Source organism: Zerene cesonia, chromosome 14 (assembly GCF_012273895.1).
Source record: "Zerene cesonia ecotype Mississippi chromosome 14, Zerene_cesonia_1.1, whole genome shotgun sequence".
In the NCBI taxonomy this organism is placed as follows: Eukaryota; Metazoa; Arthropoda; class Insecta; order Lepidoptera; family Pieridae; genus Zerene; species Zerene cesonia.
The window spans coordinates 5,627,032-5,641,463 of record NC_052115.1 but is presented as its reverse complement, the minus strand read 5'-3'; the positions used below and the strand labels follow the sequence as shown (position 1 = coordinate 5,641,463).

The 14,432-nt window shown below is 33.6% G+C and overlaps 1 protein-coding gene across 2 annotated transcripts in view; it reads right to left on the bottom strand.

The window, feature by feature from the left end:
* The window catches only part of LOC119831767, an 18,869-nt gene that overhangs the window by 3,405 nt on the left and 1,032 nt on the right, over positions 1–14,432 (bottom strand). Inside the window, exons 2-5 of one of the 2 annotated variants that reach the window (XM_038355263.1) lie at positions 13,880–14,055; positions 3,098–3,357; positions 2,252–2,488; positions 1,833–1,923 (exon numbers count right to left, since the gene is read on the bottom strand). In XM_038355263.1, coding sequence (XP_038211191.1) covers positions 1,833–1,923; positions 2,252–2,488; positions 3,098–3,357; positions 13,880–14,055 — 764 coding nt within the window. Of the gene's footprint in view, positions 1–1,832; positions 1,924–2,251; positions 2,489–3,097; positions 3,358–5,646; positions 6,138–13,879; positions 14,056–14,432 lie in introns of those variants that run through there. The other variant, XM_038355262.1, reaches the window with a different exon arrangement.

Genomic DNA, 14,432 nt, shown 5'->3' with positions numbered 1-14,432 from the left:
GCTGGTGATCGGTCGTTTTGGAAATCTTTGGGGGAGGCCTATGTCCAACAGTGGACGTCCTAAAAGGCTGCAACGAGACGACGAGTTGAAATAAGATTTTCTTGTTTTTCTGTTAACGTGTATTTCGGTATTATATAATAAATCAGGTTAATCGGCCGAAATAACCACGGAGTTAATTAGAAAGAAGTTTTTAAATGAAACTTTTCTTTTTTTTTAATAATTGGATGCAATAGTCTATAAAAAAAGACAGTTACTTTATTTTGATGGTGGTTCTAGTAGTTTAAGAAAAGTACCCCCTTATTCGTATTCAAAAAGCTAACATCCAGAAATAACTCGCAATTATTTATTTATACGTACTATTGACTATATAGTATGAAAGTGTAGTCTAGAGAAACGGTAAGCTTAGCACTTATAATGGTTTCTTTTTTCTTTGAGTCGTTTAATAGAAGTTATTATATATATAAACCTTCCTCTTCAATTAAAAAAAAAACCAACAAAATCCCTTGTGCACTTTTAAAGATAAAAGCAAACATTAGGTATGCATTACATTAGGTATACAGACGTGGGAAGCGACTTTCCTTTATACTATGTAGTGATAAAATGTTTATATTTCAGAAATAATTGTCTTAACATACTTTCGTTTAATTTGTCCTAAGAATCAAACAAAAACATCTCTAAGAAATTTCAAATAAGAACCACTTTTTATACACAACAAATATTAATTAGAAATTAACATCTGTTTACTCAGGGAAGTAATTATAAGGTATCTATTTGTTAAAGCTTCCGCGTCTAAAAGGGCTTACTAGCACTTCAGTTAGAGGTCATCGAGTGGTCGCTATTCTCATATATGACCTTAGCATTATGTCATTAAAATGCAGGAAGATTTTCGAATATGTTTATTCGTTATTAACATATTTTTGTTAGGTCTATTATGTAATCATTATGTAAATATGTGGTGACGTTAAAACTTTTAGCAAATATTTATTTTAAGTAAACTTAAATGAACATTATAGGCATATATGTGAGGTTATAAATCATATATGTGACTTAATGTTTTAATGTGAAGTTTTACGAATGGATAAATTAATTATCAATGTCAAGCACGCAAAGGCTATAGGAAAGTGGATGACATTTTGTATCATTGATAGGCCATGACTTATATAGAATAACTTGGTTTCCTAGATACTGAGATGATATGTTTATGAGATTATACGTAATACGTCTTATAGAAAGGTAATCATATGTAACCAACAATCGTTAAGGGCATATTTCCGGATGACGTCACAAACCATACATTACGTTTGTATAACTTATTTTCTTATAATATGGTTATATTAAAATAATATTAAGGATCGTTTTCGTCTAACATTTGTATGAAATAAAAAAAACAATTGCAAATCCTGTATTTGTGTGTGTGTGTGTCTGTGTATTTGTGTGGGTGTGCGTATTTAGTCCTAATGTGAGTGACGGGCATAACGAAAAGGACATCAACAAAACTTTAACTAGAAACGAAATTTTGATCTATTTTTTTCTTTTATTTCCGATAACCGCTGAATCAAATTTGATAATATTTGTATGAATTGTCTCATGACCCAAAGTATTTGATTAATTTAACATACCAACAAACCAGTTAACAAAATTCATAAAAACTTTTCAACGGATTTTAAACGCGATTTATTTATAGGGGAGACTCCCCGTAACCACGCTCGCTGTAAAGTGTTCGAAACGTCGGGTTAATAATATAATGAATAAATCGCGTATAAAATCCGTTGAAAAGCTTTCATTAACGGTTGCTGAAAAAAAAAATGTATAAGTCGGATAAGGTGCCTTACCAGGTGGTAAAGTGGTGGTAGTGGTGGGGGCGGCAGTGGGCGCGTTAGTTGCTACCGGTGTTTCACTTTCTGCTACTTTTTCTACTGGTTTCTGGAATAGATATAAATAGACAATTTTATAGAGGCAGTTTTCGTAGAAATAAAAGTCTACTACCGCATGAATTGTACATCTCGATTTGATATACACACTCTCACTAAAAAACAAAAAACATTTATTTGCATAGATATCTTATTGTATCTATTTATAAAATCTTTTACAGCACTCCTACTAATGCTTAATCTACACGTACTTGATCTGATATAACCCTGTGAAAAGATCTACTATGATATATCATACAGATGTATATATCTAGTAGATATATTCATAGGGTGCATTAAGGCTCCCTTAATATTTTACAAACCAATGCATCAAAACCCACCTTCATCCCATCAAGGATCGCCTGCAACCCATCCATTCTGTTCCCTATCGTCGTATTCAATGCCACCAACTGAGCTCCAAACTCCTCCCCCCTCTTCCAATTGGCCGACACGTTCGCGATGGTGTCGTTAGTTCTCTCCTCTAGGTGCACTACGTAGTTCCTGAGCTCCTCTACACTGGATGTAGCGGTCAGTGCTTGCTTGTGCGCCGACTCTATTGCGCTGTCGAAGCCTTTTATCTGTGAGGGTACGGTTGAATGTAGATCATAGGAAGATATTATGTACATTTAAAAATACCTCATGAATGTTTACAGATGACTGTCAATGTTAGATGAGCAAAATTCCAACGGAACCCTTTCAAATAATTTTTCCTACGAATTTCGCGGATTACAACGCCGACAACAAAAATAAATAAAAACGAATCTTATTTCCATATTTTGTCATATAAATAATATTAATATTTCTATATTAACTCTACCACAAAATGTCGGAAAATAATATAAATAAGAGTCGCATTGCAGTTATGTGTCAACTGCCAACACGCCACAATTTTGAAACGCTTGTGACCACAACTAAGGTATTATAGTCTTCTTTTGACGTTAAAATCCAAAAAATAATATATAAAACAAGTGTACTTATTATATAACACTTTTTTCGCAATATTTATTGATAAATATTTCCATTAAATGAGCATTCAGCTTACATTTGAAGAAAGTCATTCCATTTATATGGAAATTTAAATTTAAAACGTTGATGTTAATTCATTGAAAAGTACCATTTACAAGGCTTGGAAATACCACTACTTCATTATTTATCATTACCTCCATTAATAAAGATGCTTATCTAACCTGCGACCCAAAGTCAGCTACAGTCCGCTGCAACTCAGCGATTCTCCTCGGAGTATCAGCCAACTTTGGCGCTGCGGACAACTGTCCCGAGACGAGAGCTAACTCCTCCTGGGCATTCTTCATCCGCTGCGAGAGCTCTTCGTGCTGCAACTCCAGTTTGAGTATCCTTGCACTTAGCTCGCTCGCGTTCGCTTTCAGCTCTTTCGCAGCTGTATGACAAACTTGCAAGGCATCCCCGACCCCGCCACTCGTGGTTGTTACTGCGGACAATTCATTCCGGTTTATTTCCTATTTTCATTTTTATAAGAATGTCGTAGCCTCGTACTTATTTTTGAGTAGAGGGACATGTATATGTCAGTTTTCGTATTATATCGCGAATGCTGTGCAACGTGGGAGAGAAGACTCTTTATGACACTGACTAGAAAGATATAAGATGTATGTTTTAAGATTAATGTTTCACTGATGTTTCTAGTTATAAATTTCCGTTTTGACAATATTTCTGTTTTTGATTAAACCACACCATCTTTAACAATCCTAAGTAACATTAATATGATCCGAAAAACATCGTCATAAAAACTGGCAATCACATTGATAGCTTAGTTCAAAATATCATACATTGACCTCAACGATCTTCGATGACGACAACGAGGTAGGTAAACAATAGCTACTTAAACATAATATATACCTCCGTAAAATGTTAGTATTACATTATTTGTATAGCAAAAAAGTGCGTACATTGTATTAGTTAAATAAATTCACATCATGATTATGTCTGTGACGACAGCTATTTATACTAGTGCTCTGAATGTTTAGCAAGGGCGGGTTAAGACGTCTATAGGCAGGAGTAATTCCAGTGTGAGAAAAAGACTGGGTCAAGTGCGCTATCTATTTCCCGCACTGGTCTTAGTACCGGAAAAACACCCTGATAAGAGAAAAAGAAGTTTCCTAGCAGCGAAACTAGAATTTACAAACCGATTATAAATGGCAACCGATATACGGCAAATTATATATTAAATATTCAATTATTGGCATTTGGTACCATTTTAAAATTTGGAGTGATGCTCCCCTCTAGGGACGTCGGTAACCCTTTAAGAAGAGAATATAATAATAACCGATAGTGTTGCTCATATTTATCTAAGTTTCTAAAAGTCAGAGAATCCATAAGGGTCTATAGTCTATAGCTATATAAAATTACCATAGATGATAACGTAGTTAAGAATCAGATGTGCCGTTTCATGTTATTAAAGGTTGTATTGTAAAGTACATACCTAATATAGCATGTATGTACATAGTACGTTAATACTTAACATATAGTTTTCTCCATATTATAAAGTATGGCATTGAATAACAAATAACCGGTAAAGACATTGATTTTAATCGTTGGTGAGTCCGAAATCCTGTTCTAAAACTGATTTCAATAACGCAATTATACAAAAAGATTGTCTTTGTAAATGTGATATTCACATACCATCACGTAATATAAATTAGGGTAATTACAAATAAAACTACCACAGGAAATTGTAACGCACGGGTCAAGGTTACCTTGTCTTTATTAAGTATCGATTAATGAATGAATTTTTAATATAATGCGGCCTGGTGACCTCTGCGAAATAAAACTGACGGTGTGACACCTTCCCACTTCAATTGTTCTTTTCTCAATTAGAAGATATGACGTGGGTTGTGATCAACTTTCTACTATCTTACTGGGTCGAGAAGTTTCCTTGAGGTACAACGCAACGTAGCTATACTAAATACTCTTAAAATATAGATCGTATTAGCAATCCAAACACACCGGTATGGAAATTAGCCATTAAGAACTGTATCAGGACTTTATCAACATTATGTTTATTTAACTCGTCTTATCTGAACCTGAATAATGTTGAAAACTACTTTTAATGTAATTAGCATGAAGGTTTAAATGGAACTACACATTTCGTAGGTTTAACTAATTAATAAATTATTTTTAAGTTTATTTTATTGTTATTTAACCAATTAAACTAGAAGGTAATGTAATAAATACTGCGATACGTTAGTAGGTTTAATTAAAACGGATATCTTTAATTCGACGATTTTTTGTTTCCCAATTAATATATCATTTGTGTGCTTTTTGTGATGGTAAATAAAGATCAGCGTACACGCTTTTTTGTTTACTTTAGAGTATACATAATACTTTATATTAATATAATGTTAATTGATAAAATAATCTATAATTGCTAGCGCCGGATAATTGGAAAGCGGTTTACGGAAGATAAAAAGGAATACGGATTTATTTATTGTAACGGATTCTGGGAGTAGGGAATTAGGAAACCGAAATAGGGCTTATCTGATTTAATTCATCTTTTATTTCTTACGTTTCGTCTCCAATAAAAAGTAAAATATTATTATCTAATTAAAAACAAGAAAAAAAAAACTTAATAGTACGCGCGGAGATAAGTCGTCAGCGGGTCAACTATAGCTAGTAATATAACAATGATTGTGTTTAATTATCTTTCAACATGTAAATATACTACAACTAGGAACACCCTGATAACTAAATGTTATCTATGTACCTCTATCCATCTCAATTCTGAGCGACACGATCTGGCGTCGAACATCAACAAACAGCCACAGTACGGTGGCTGCTGACACGACGCACACGCACAACGCGAGGGCCGCAGCCAGACGCACGAAGGGACGGGACCTTCGTCTCCGACTCGACCGTCGACCCCACGGCTCGCCTTCATCACTCGACGCTGACAGAAGCCGTCCGCTCCTCGAACCCGGCCCTCCGACCAGAGCGTCCAATTCCCTTCGCTTCCTCATTTTCTTACCAACCCGCAACGGCACTGCTGCGTGCACGCCGCTCTCCATCATACTCTTTCTCACTCTCCAACGCTACCGCAAATACATTCGAATTTCGAACACTGCACTTGTGACAAACACTGTACTCGACCGCACGGCGCGACGTTCGCTTATCGAATGTTCAACTTTATATGTAAACAAATAAATTACGGGTTCACTTCACGGAAGGAATTGAGATTATTTTATTGGCTAGACTGGATGAAATGGTATTCGACCTGTGTTAAGATTTTTATCTGAATATTATTTTTATATACCAAACCGCATGTTTTTCTACCGAGGGTTAATGAAGCAATTTTTTTATTAATACATATACATAATATTGCAATAAATACAATGATGTAAATAACTTTAATAAAAAGCTTTCAGGCCGCGGTTTCGCTTCCGTTATCAAAGGAAATAAGATGTTTCAGTGCGGTTAAAAGTAGCCTATGTGACTCTCTAGCATCATCACTATCTCCAGACATAAAAACAAATCATAAAATTTCTCTGTTGCAACGTGAAAGAAATCCCATACTACATAAAAAAATATTATGACGATGACTTATTCTTAAGGTTTATTGTACCTTGCTATTTTCTTTTTCTTTTGACATTAAAAGCTCGTAATTGTATGAAAAATGTCTTGAAATGAAAGTAGTACTCCTAGTATGCACCATGCACTAACAAATCTCGGTTCACTTTTCTGAGATTTCCACGAATGTAGTTCAAGTGTGTCTACAAGCCACGAAGCATTTGCTAGATTCTCTTCGTTTCAAAAAGAAAAGCTGCTTTCATACATTCCATTTTATTATTTCACAGGAATATTTGATTGGTACATTTTTGCTTTAACATTTATGTTATATGCATATTCTATACAGATAACTATGCTAAATACTATTACTTATACAATTAAATACTATTGTTTATTTTCTTGATGAAAATAGTCCAACTATTATTGTTTTTTTGTTTTTGTAAAAGATAGGAACATGTTCGGTCTGCAATGATTACACAGCTCTTACAAATGATACACGACACTATGCATTTGCAGCAACGCATACCATACAACAACAAAAAGGAGACGGCGACGCTTTTCAAAGAGCCATCCAAAACCTACATCCCAGTTTACAATGGCAATTCATGATGAGACATAGAAGATCGTTATTTATAGGCGCTTATAATCCAGACCGACTAGCATTCCTAAGAAAGGTATAACTTCCTCTATATACGCTATTCCGTCGAACATCTAAGTTATCAGCCATAGAAAACCTAGGTCGCAATTTAACTACGTGACTGTCTGAACAGTGAACGTTAGAAGGGAACCACTAACAAATAACATTTGTGAGGCCATGCCATTGAGTTGTTGCTAACCTTGAACTTGGGAACTGCCGACAGACTATTTGTATAATTTAATCACTTATTATACGTGTGAATTTGAGAATGCCTGTTAGGTATGCTATAATTTTTAACTCATTTTAAATAGCAATATGAATAGTACTAATATAATGTTCTAACAATAATTATTATAGTAATTAATTGCATTGAAATTTATGTTCTTTATTACTCATAATAGAGAATAAATATCGTTACTGGTATAATATATTAAGCCTTTTTTAAGAGACCATTTTTGTATTACCATCTCCTAGCAGTAATTTTTGGTTGCTTTCTCGAATTTGACCCTTTAAACTTAGGGTGCTCATACCTAATAACTATAGATAGACTATAGAACACTCGTAAGAGAACAGCGATTATTCGCCATTTTTCGACATGCAATTCGACCATTACGCTCGATGTTTTGTTACACCTGATTTCAGAAACCAACGCACGTATTTGTGTGACATTAAACGGAGCAGAAACGCGGGCGATTAGATATTTTCTTCTATCATAAATGATTTTTTTTTTATTTCAATCTAAATATCTACAAAACCAAGGGCGAGCGCAAGGTATAACAAAATGTTACAGTTTAATTTCTTTCACTCCGTAGAATTATGTCGTACAGAACGATGATCATTCGTAAGAACGTTACATTTGTGCGAAATGTTCGCGAAATGACTCTAGTGTATACCCACCTTTAAATGTCAATTTATATTAAGTAAGGGAGGGTACACACTTGAGAACTATAAACACCGCTATCATTACTGTAGCGATAAACTGCACTAGGCCCTTGACAATTGACAATCACCTTATTACCAAAGTGCATGTAAGGACACACGATCGTGTCCGCAATCAAAAGGTTTTCCTATAAAAGAGGAAAGTGAACGCGGAACAACATAATTTACATTAGAGGAAATAATGCATTGTCGCGAATCTGTGTTGTGTGTTTACATGCACCTACGAATATTTTAATAGACTTTACTTCCATTGTTTTAATTTTTTTTTTCATTAACTGTTTGAAATTTGAAAAGGTGCCAAAAACGATAATCCTGACGGAGCTGGGGCGGGAAATTGATAAATGAATAAAGTTATATCATATACTCATCTAATCTACACAGTATTCTAGGCTATTGATCCGTTCGAGAAAATTACATATGGAACCCTTTTAATATCGTCCTGTGTTATCATACACGATATCGATTAAGTTTGCTTATATGAGAAACAATACTAATATAAATATTTCTTATAATATATCGTATTCGTATAATTATGAATAACACAAAAAAAAAACGAAAATACTTTCAAAAAGTACCTACGAACGCATTGAATTACAATACAACTATTTATATGAAAGTCTTTACCGTAATAAAGGAAACAAAAACCTTAATAAAGGAAATATACTATAACGTACACAAATGGCACGAATGCAATATACAGAAATAGGAATTGTCCGGAAATAGAATAACGGAACCACCCCCGCCCTGGCAGTGCCGGATGGCAGTACAAAGGTTATTTTTATCTATCTGCAATATTACGTGTAACTTTCGACTGATGATCTATCTATTATAATAATATTGGAAAGTATACGTATACTATACTGTCTAGTATTTTCCACATTTCTAGCTATACATATTCATATTAATAGTAGGTATAATAGTGGATTATATATACTATTAATATAAAGAACGAAACCTGACGGTCTTTCCTTCTTCATGCCTAAACCTCTGAACAGGTTTGAATAAAATTTGGCTTAGATACAGTTTGAGATCCGAAAAAGGACATATGATAGACTAGCTGCGCCTAGCGGTTTCACCTGCGTAAGTCCGTATCCCGTAGGAATATCGGGATAAAAAGTTATAGCCTATATGTTATTCCAGTTGTCCAGCTACCTACGTACCAAATTTCATTGCAATCGGTTCAGTAGTTTTTGCGTGAAAGAGCTACAAACACACACACATCCTTACAAACTTTCGCATTTATAATATTAGTAGGAAGGATTTTATCGGCGTTTATTAGTTACCCTCGGACTGTCTACTTTTACTTTGATTACGCAGGCAAAGCCGCGGGCGGAAAGCTAGTTAAACACGTTCAACGTGTATTAACAGTAGTGGAAAAGAATTATTCAATGAGTTTTAACTATTCAATTCAGACATATCAGCAACGCATGATAATGGTTTAGGTTTCATCTACAGAATCGTGGTATACATTTACAACTAACGGAACTTCTTTAAGAAGTCTAATTGAATAAGTAAATGTTTGAGTTTGAATTTGAGTTTGAACGGTTTATCGAATGGAGGTAGTCAGATGCAATGTCGGATATCACTCGTCTAATGAAGCACTTATTTGATTCAAACCTCAAAATCTCAAGATTTACTCGTGAAAGGACGACACATAATTGCTCCATTGCCACAAATCCACAAATGGTTCTGATATCTTTAAAATTGCCTAGCCCCCAATAAATTCCGATTCCATTTGACCCAAATTTGGTAATACATAAAGAAATAATATAAATAATTTCCATTAATTTCTAAATGTATAATACTCGGGTAAAATTAATCACGAGAAAATACTTCGTTATATCATATTACCTACAATAAGAACAAAATTTAGGTCGGATTGGAGAAAGTTAATATACGTCAAGTCATCTAAGATAACTATATCATGACATCACAATTGTGCTAGGGAAAAATATTGTTGTTATTATGGCATATTTTGTTGTCGAACTTTTTAACCGACTTCAAAAAAGGGAGGGTGAATATTTAAATTTTAATTTGGTTTTACTCTGACCATTTGAACGCGGATGATTTTATAGTTAAAAAATATTTTCGTACAACGCGTACGGTATCAATCAGGTAGCTACGGTATCAATCAGGTAGCTACGGTATCAATCAGGTAGCTACGGTATCAATCAGGTAGCTACGGTATCAATCAGGTAGCTACGGTATCAATCAGGTAGCTACGGTATCAATCAGGTAGCTACGGTATCAATCAGGTAGCTACGGTATCAATCAGGTAGCTACGGTATCAATCAGGTAGCTACGGTATCAATCAGGTAGCTACGGTATCAATCAGGTAGCTACGGTATCAATCAGGTAGCTACGGTATCAATCAGGTAGCTACCCTTGTACACACCAATGTATAACATAGCAAGGTTAAATTTTTCTTGAAAAGCCGATCAATATATAATTAATCGTTTTCCGTATAGGTCATGTAAAACTTCAATTTTGGATATAATCAGGTACTATATTGATGCATTAAAACTAATTGACCTTCATAACGGATTGGGTTTTTGAATGCAGTTTTAAGAATTCATAATTACAAAACCTCGAGATGTTTTAATCCATTTATGGTACAATGGAATCAAGAAACGCATATTATATTTAATTAATTTCAATAAAAATATTATAAAATATATTATATACTCGTAATTTATTGCAGTTTAGATAATCTCACACTATGACGAATCGGAAAGTTTAAGAGTATTTATTCCTTTTTTTAAATTTATAATACGTAAGGATTTTTTTACCAATATTACTAATGCTACAAAAAAATGCGAAAGTGTGTTTATTTGACTTTCTTCAATGTCTCAAGAGTACGATCTTGTTGTATGATTTTTGTGTCTGGTGACAGAATATTAGAGACTGATATAACCTGCATAATACCGCGGCAAAACATCTCATTTTCGAGGGAATTTCCGTTGACTTCCCGGGCGAAGAACCTAGTTGCGCTTAAATATATCTGTTACAAATCTTAAGGAAACGAATCTGTAGTAAATACAGTATTTAAATAAAATAAACCACGTACATTTAAAAATCACCTTATTCATATAAGGTAAGCGGAATGCACCTATATTGCTATAGTTTTTAACAAGATAATGTATTTATGATTCAAAAGTGACAACACAGCAACTAGCTATCAATTCCTTATCATCTGGTAAATTTGCTTAACAATTTTTATTACTGTCTTATTACTGTTATCTTCCGTATAAAAAGACATAAATCTCTTTTCATTATTATTACAATATTTTTTGTATTTAAGGTATACTTGAACAACACTATTTATTATGCAATCGACTTATTATATTATGTTTTAATTGAAAAATTTAAGCGAAACGGTGATTACATATTCTTCTAAAATAATCCCCTAATATTGCGCCGTGTAATCAAAGCTATGATAAGCAAGACACTATCTTATATCGACCTATAAGTCCCAACCGCAGTGAATGGACGTAGCGCATGCGTATACCAACTGACACCACGCCAATTCTCTATATTATTTAATAAATAAACAATCTATTAGATTATACACAAATATCATCTACTATATGCTCCATGAACATATTTATATCGAATATGATGTAGCGTAAAAATACGTAACACAGATCGAAATATCGAAACACGTTTATTGAAAAGCACAAGAGTGTTTAATCACTGCACACAGTTCTCCAATTTCACACGACAAATAATGTTTAAAAACACTTTTGAATCGAGTTAAAAGACATACACTACCAGATACTGATAAATACAACAAAAAAACTGAGCGATTTGTAGTAGACTGACTCCTGGGAGGTCAGAGCAGCGTAACTGTGTGACGTCAGGACGCATGCGCGCAATTCAAATAGATACCTACTTCATATATAGCACATAGATTAGGGAACAAACAAAAGTTCTGGAATTATACACTACTTTTGGGAAATTAGGCGTACGGTTGCAGAACATAAGATGCAAAGTTGAACTTGATTAAAATTACAGATGAAACCGGTTTGTTGTAAAACCTTCAAATTATTTTACACGCACATTAAACTGCTAATGATTATTAATGCATAATAAAAACAGTATAATAATACACAATTAAATATAATATAAAATAGTATAGAAATTAAAGACTACAGCAGTCATATAAAAGCGATATTTTCATGAAATAATTGAACCCGAAAAATTATAGCTAATACCTTCTCCCATATAAATTCAAATATGTACTCGCATTGATATATGTTGCCTTATAAGCTAATTCGTAATGACGGAGAAAATTTACAATTATTATTAATTTATAGTTACACATATAAATTTTCATGAATTTAGCACATTTAAGTTCGTAAAAGGAGGAACTTTCTTAAAAAGACCATCTATATTTACATTCTATCCTTAGTTCATTTAAATCGGTTGAGCGGTTTAGATAGCAAAGTACACCGTGTGCAATAGACAGACGTGTGAGACAAAAAAGGTAAACGATTTTCGTTATTTCATTGTAACCCTCAAAATTATGTGACTCGTATACGTATAAACAAAACGTTCGATGAAATCGTTTTCTTATCTACACATATAAGTCAAAACGCATCTCGATACCTATGAATATCGAAGTTTCTAATATTACATAATATATATTTTTTCGTTATACGAATAACACGTGCTAAATAAAATCATTAACTGAATAATTTTACACCATATCGCTTGTTGTATCCTTTGTACCCTTGTTACATTGAATTAATTATAAGATACCGGCCTCGGAACGCGGCGCTACACGCATGTAACAACATCATTTATAATTAATACAATCAAATCGATCCAGTAGCCTTACCACCGAAATATTCGACCACTTTGTTTTCAATTCGTTTACAATTTACATTCGACTTCGATCTCAGGTTCTTACTTTGCAACCAAATCGAGATTTTTGTCTAGATCGAATGTTTATTATGGACATTGAAATTTTCGATCGAAATTACCTATTCAGTGTGCAATCGATTCTAATTCGAATGAATTAGATCTCGATGCTGTTGAGAGTGAGCCCCCTGTGACGTTTATGCTACTAGAACAATCTATGAAATAAAAGGTATAATTAATTAGGGTCGTTTATATTAAAACTGGCATTCCGCCCGCGGCTTCGCCAGTGTAATCAAAGGATATTTCCATGGGAATGCGATGTTTCAGTTACAATTTGTAAATATGATATAGGCAAATTTAAAATAGGAAACCAGACCATCTCCAGACCAAAAAACCATATCAAAGAATCGCACTGTTGCATCCTGATAGAAAGACAACCAACAAAAACACTGTTGCTTTTATACAGTAAGGCAGTAAGGATAAGGATGAATAAAATTGTGATAATATTAGTTTTATCCGCAGTTAATAGTTATAGCGCCATCTATCGGAAATTTTGGAGAGAATAATACACATATAATAATTCAATTTTTCATAGGCATTTGATTGGAATGAGTTGTTTCAGTGCGGTAAAAAGTAGCTTATGCCCCTCTCTGACTCTTACTATATCTAGACACAATAATCATAGCATCAATTAAAATTAATTGCAATGTTATGGATAAACAATCATTGCATTTATGCTATTAGTTAAGATTTTTATTGAATTTTCACTACTTATATTTACAATACTTATAGAATAAGATAAGGTAGAAAATAAGTATAGACTATAGTCCAATGCAACTGACCTAATTTTACGCTACCAGCTTCAAAGCTTTAGTAAAAGATATCATAATGTCTTACCTAAATTTGATTGATTCCTTCAATTGATTGATCCATCGAAAAAAGAAATATTTTTTTACGCTATACTAAGTTAAGGCTTACAGTATCTGTAACTCACCTTTAGCAATGTCAACTCTCATGGTAGTGACTTGGTCGTACAGCGCAGCACAGATCCACGTCAACATCAGCAGCCACAGCACCAGGGTACCTCGCACCGCCCAGCATAGTGCACATTGTACCTCCTGCCCAATATTTGGTTCGGCTCGCGATTGAACACCTCTGTTCCTCTCTTTTCTAGAAAAAAAAAATTCAAAGAATCTCGATATGAAAGCATACAGATACTAATGAAAGTATTTAGGCACACTACTGACAATGCACTTCACATCCATCGGCTTACAAATCAATGTATTATTTTTGTTTAATTAACTAATACAAGTGGCATAGCTATCAAATCAGTTGTATCTTACATAGCATGTGTTTTTTTTTTATCTTGAGCATGCCTGCTGGTTCTCAAACAAATAAGTCAGTCAATCACAAATAAAGTGCAAAGCTCAAGGCTTGCTACACTGCTTCTTAATACAGACATCTTTCATTTATTAAAACTATTTATTTGTCTATATTTATAATGTATGTATATATATATATATATATATATATATATATATATATAT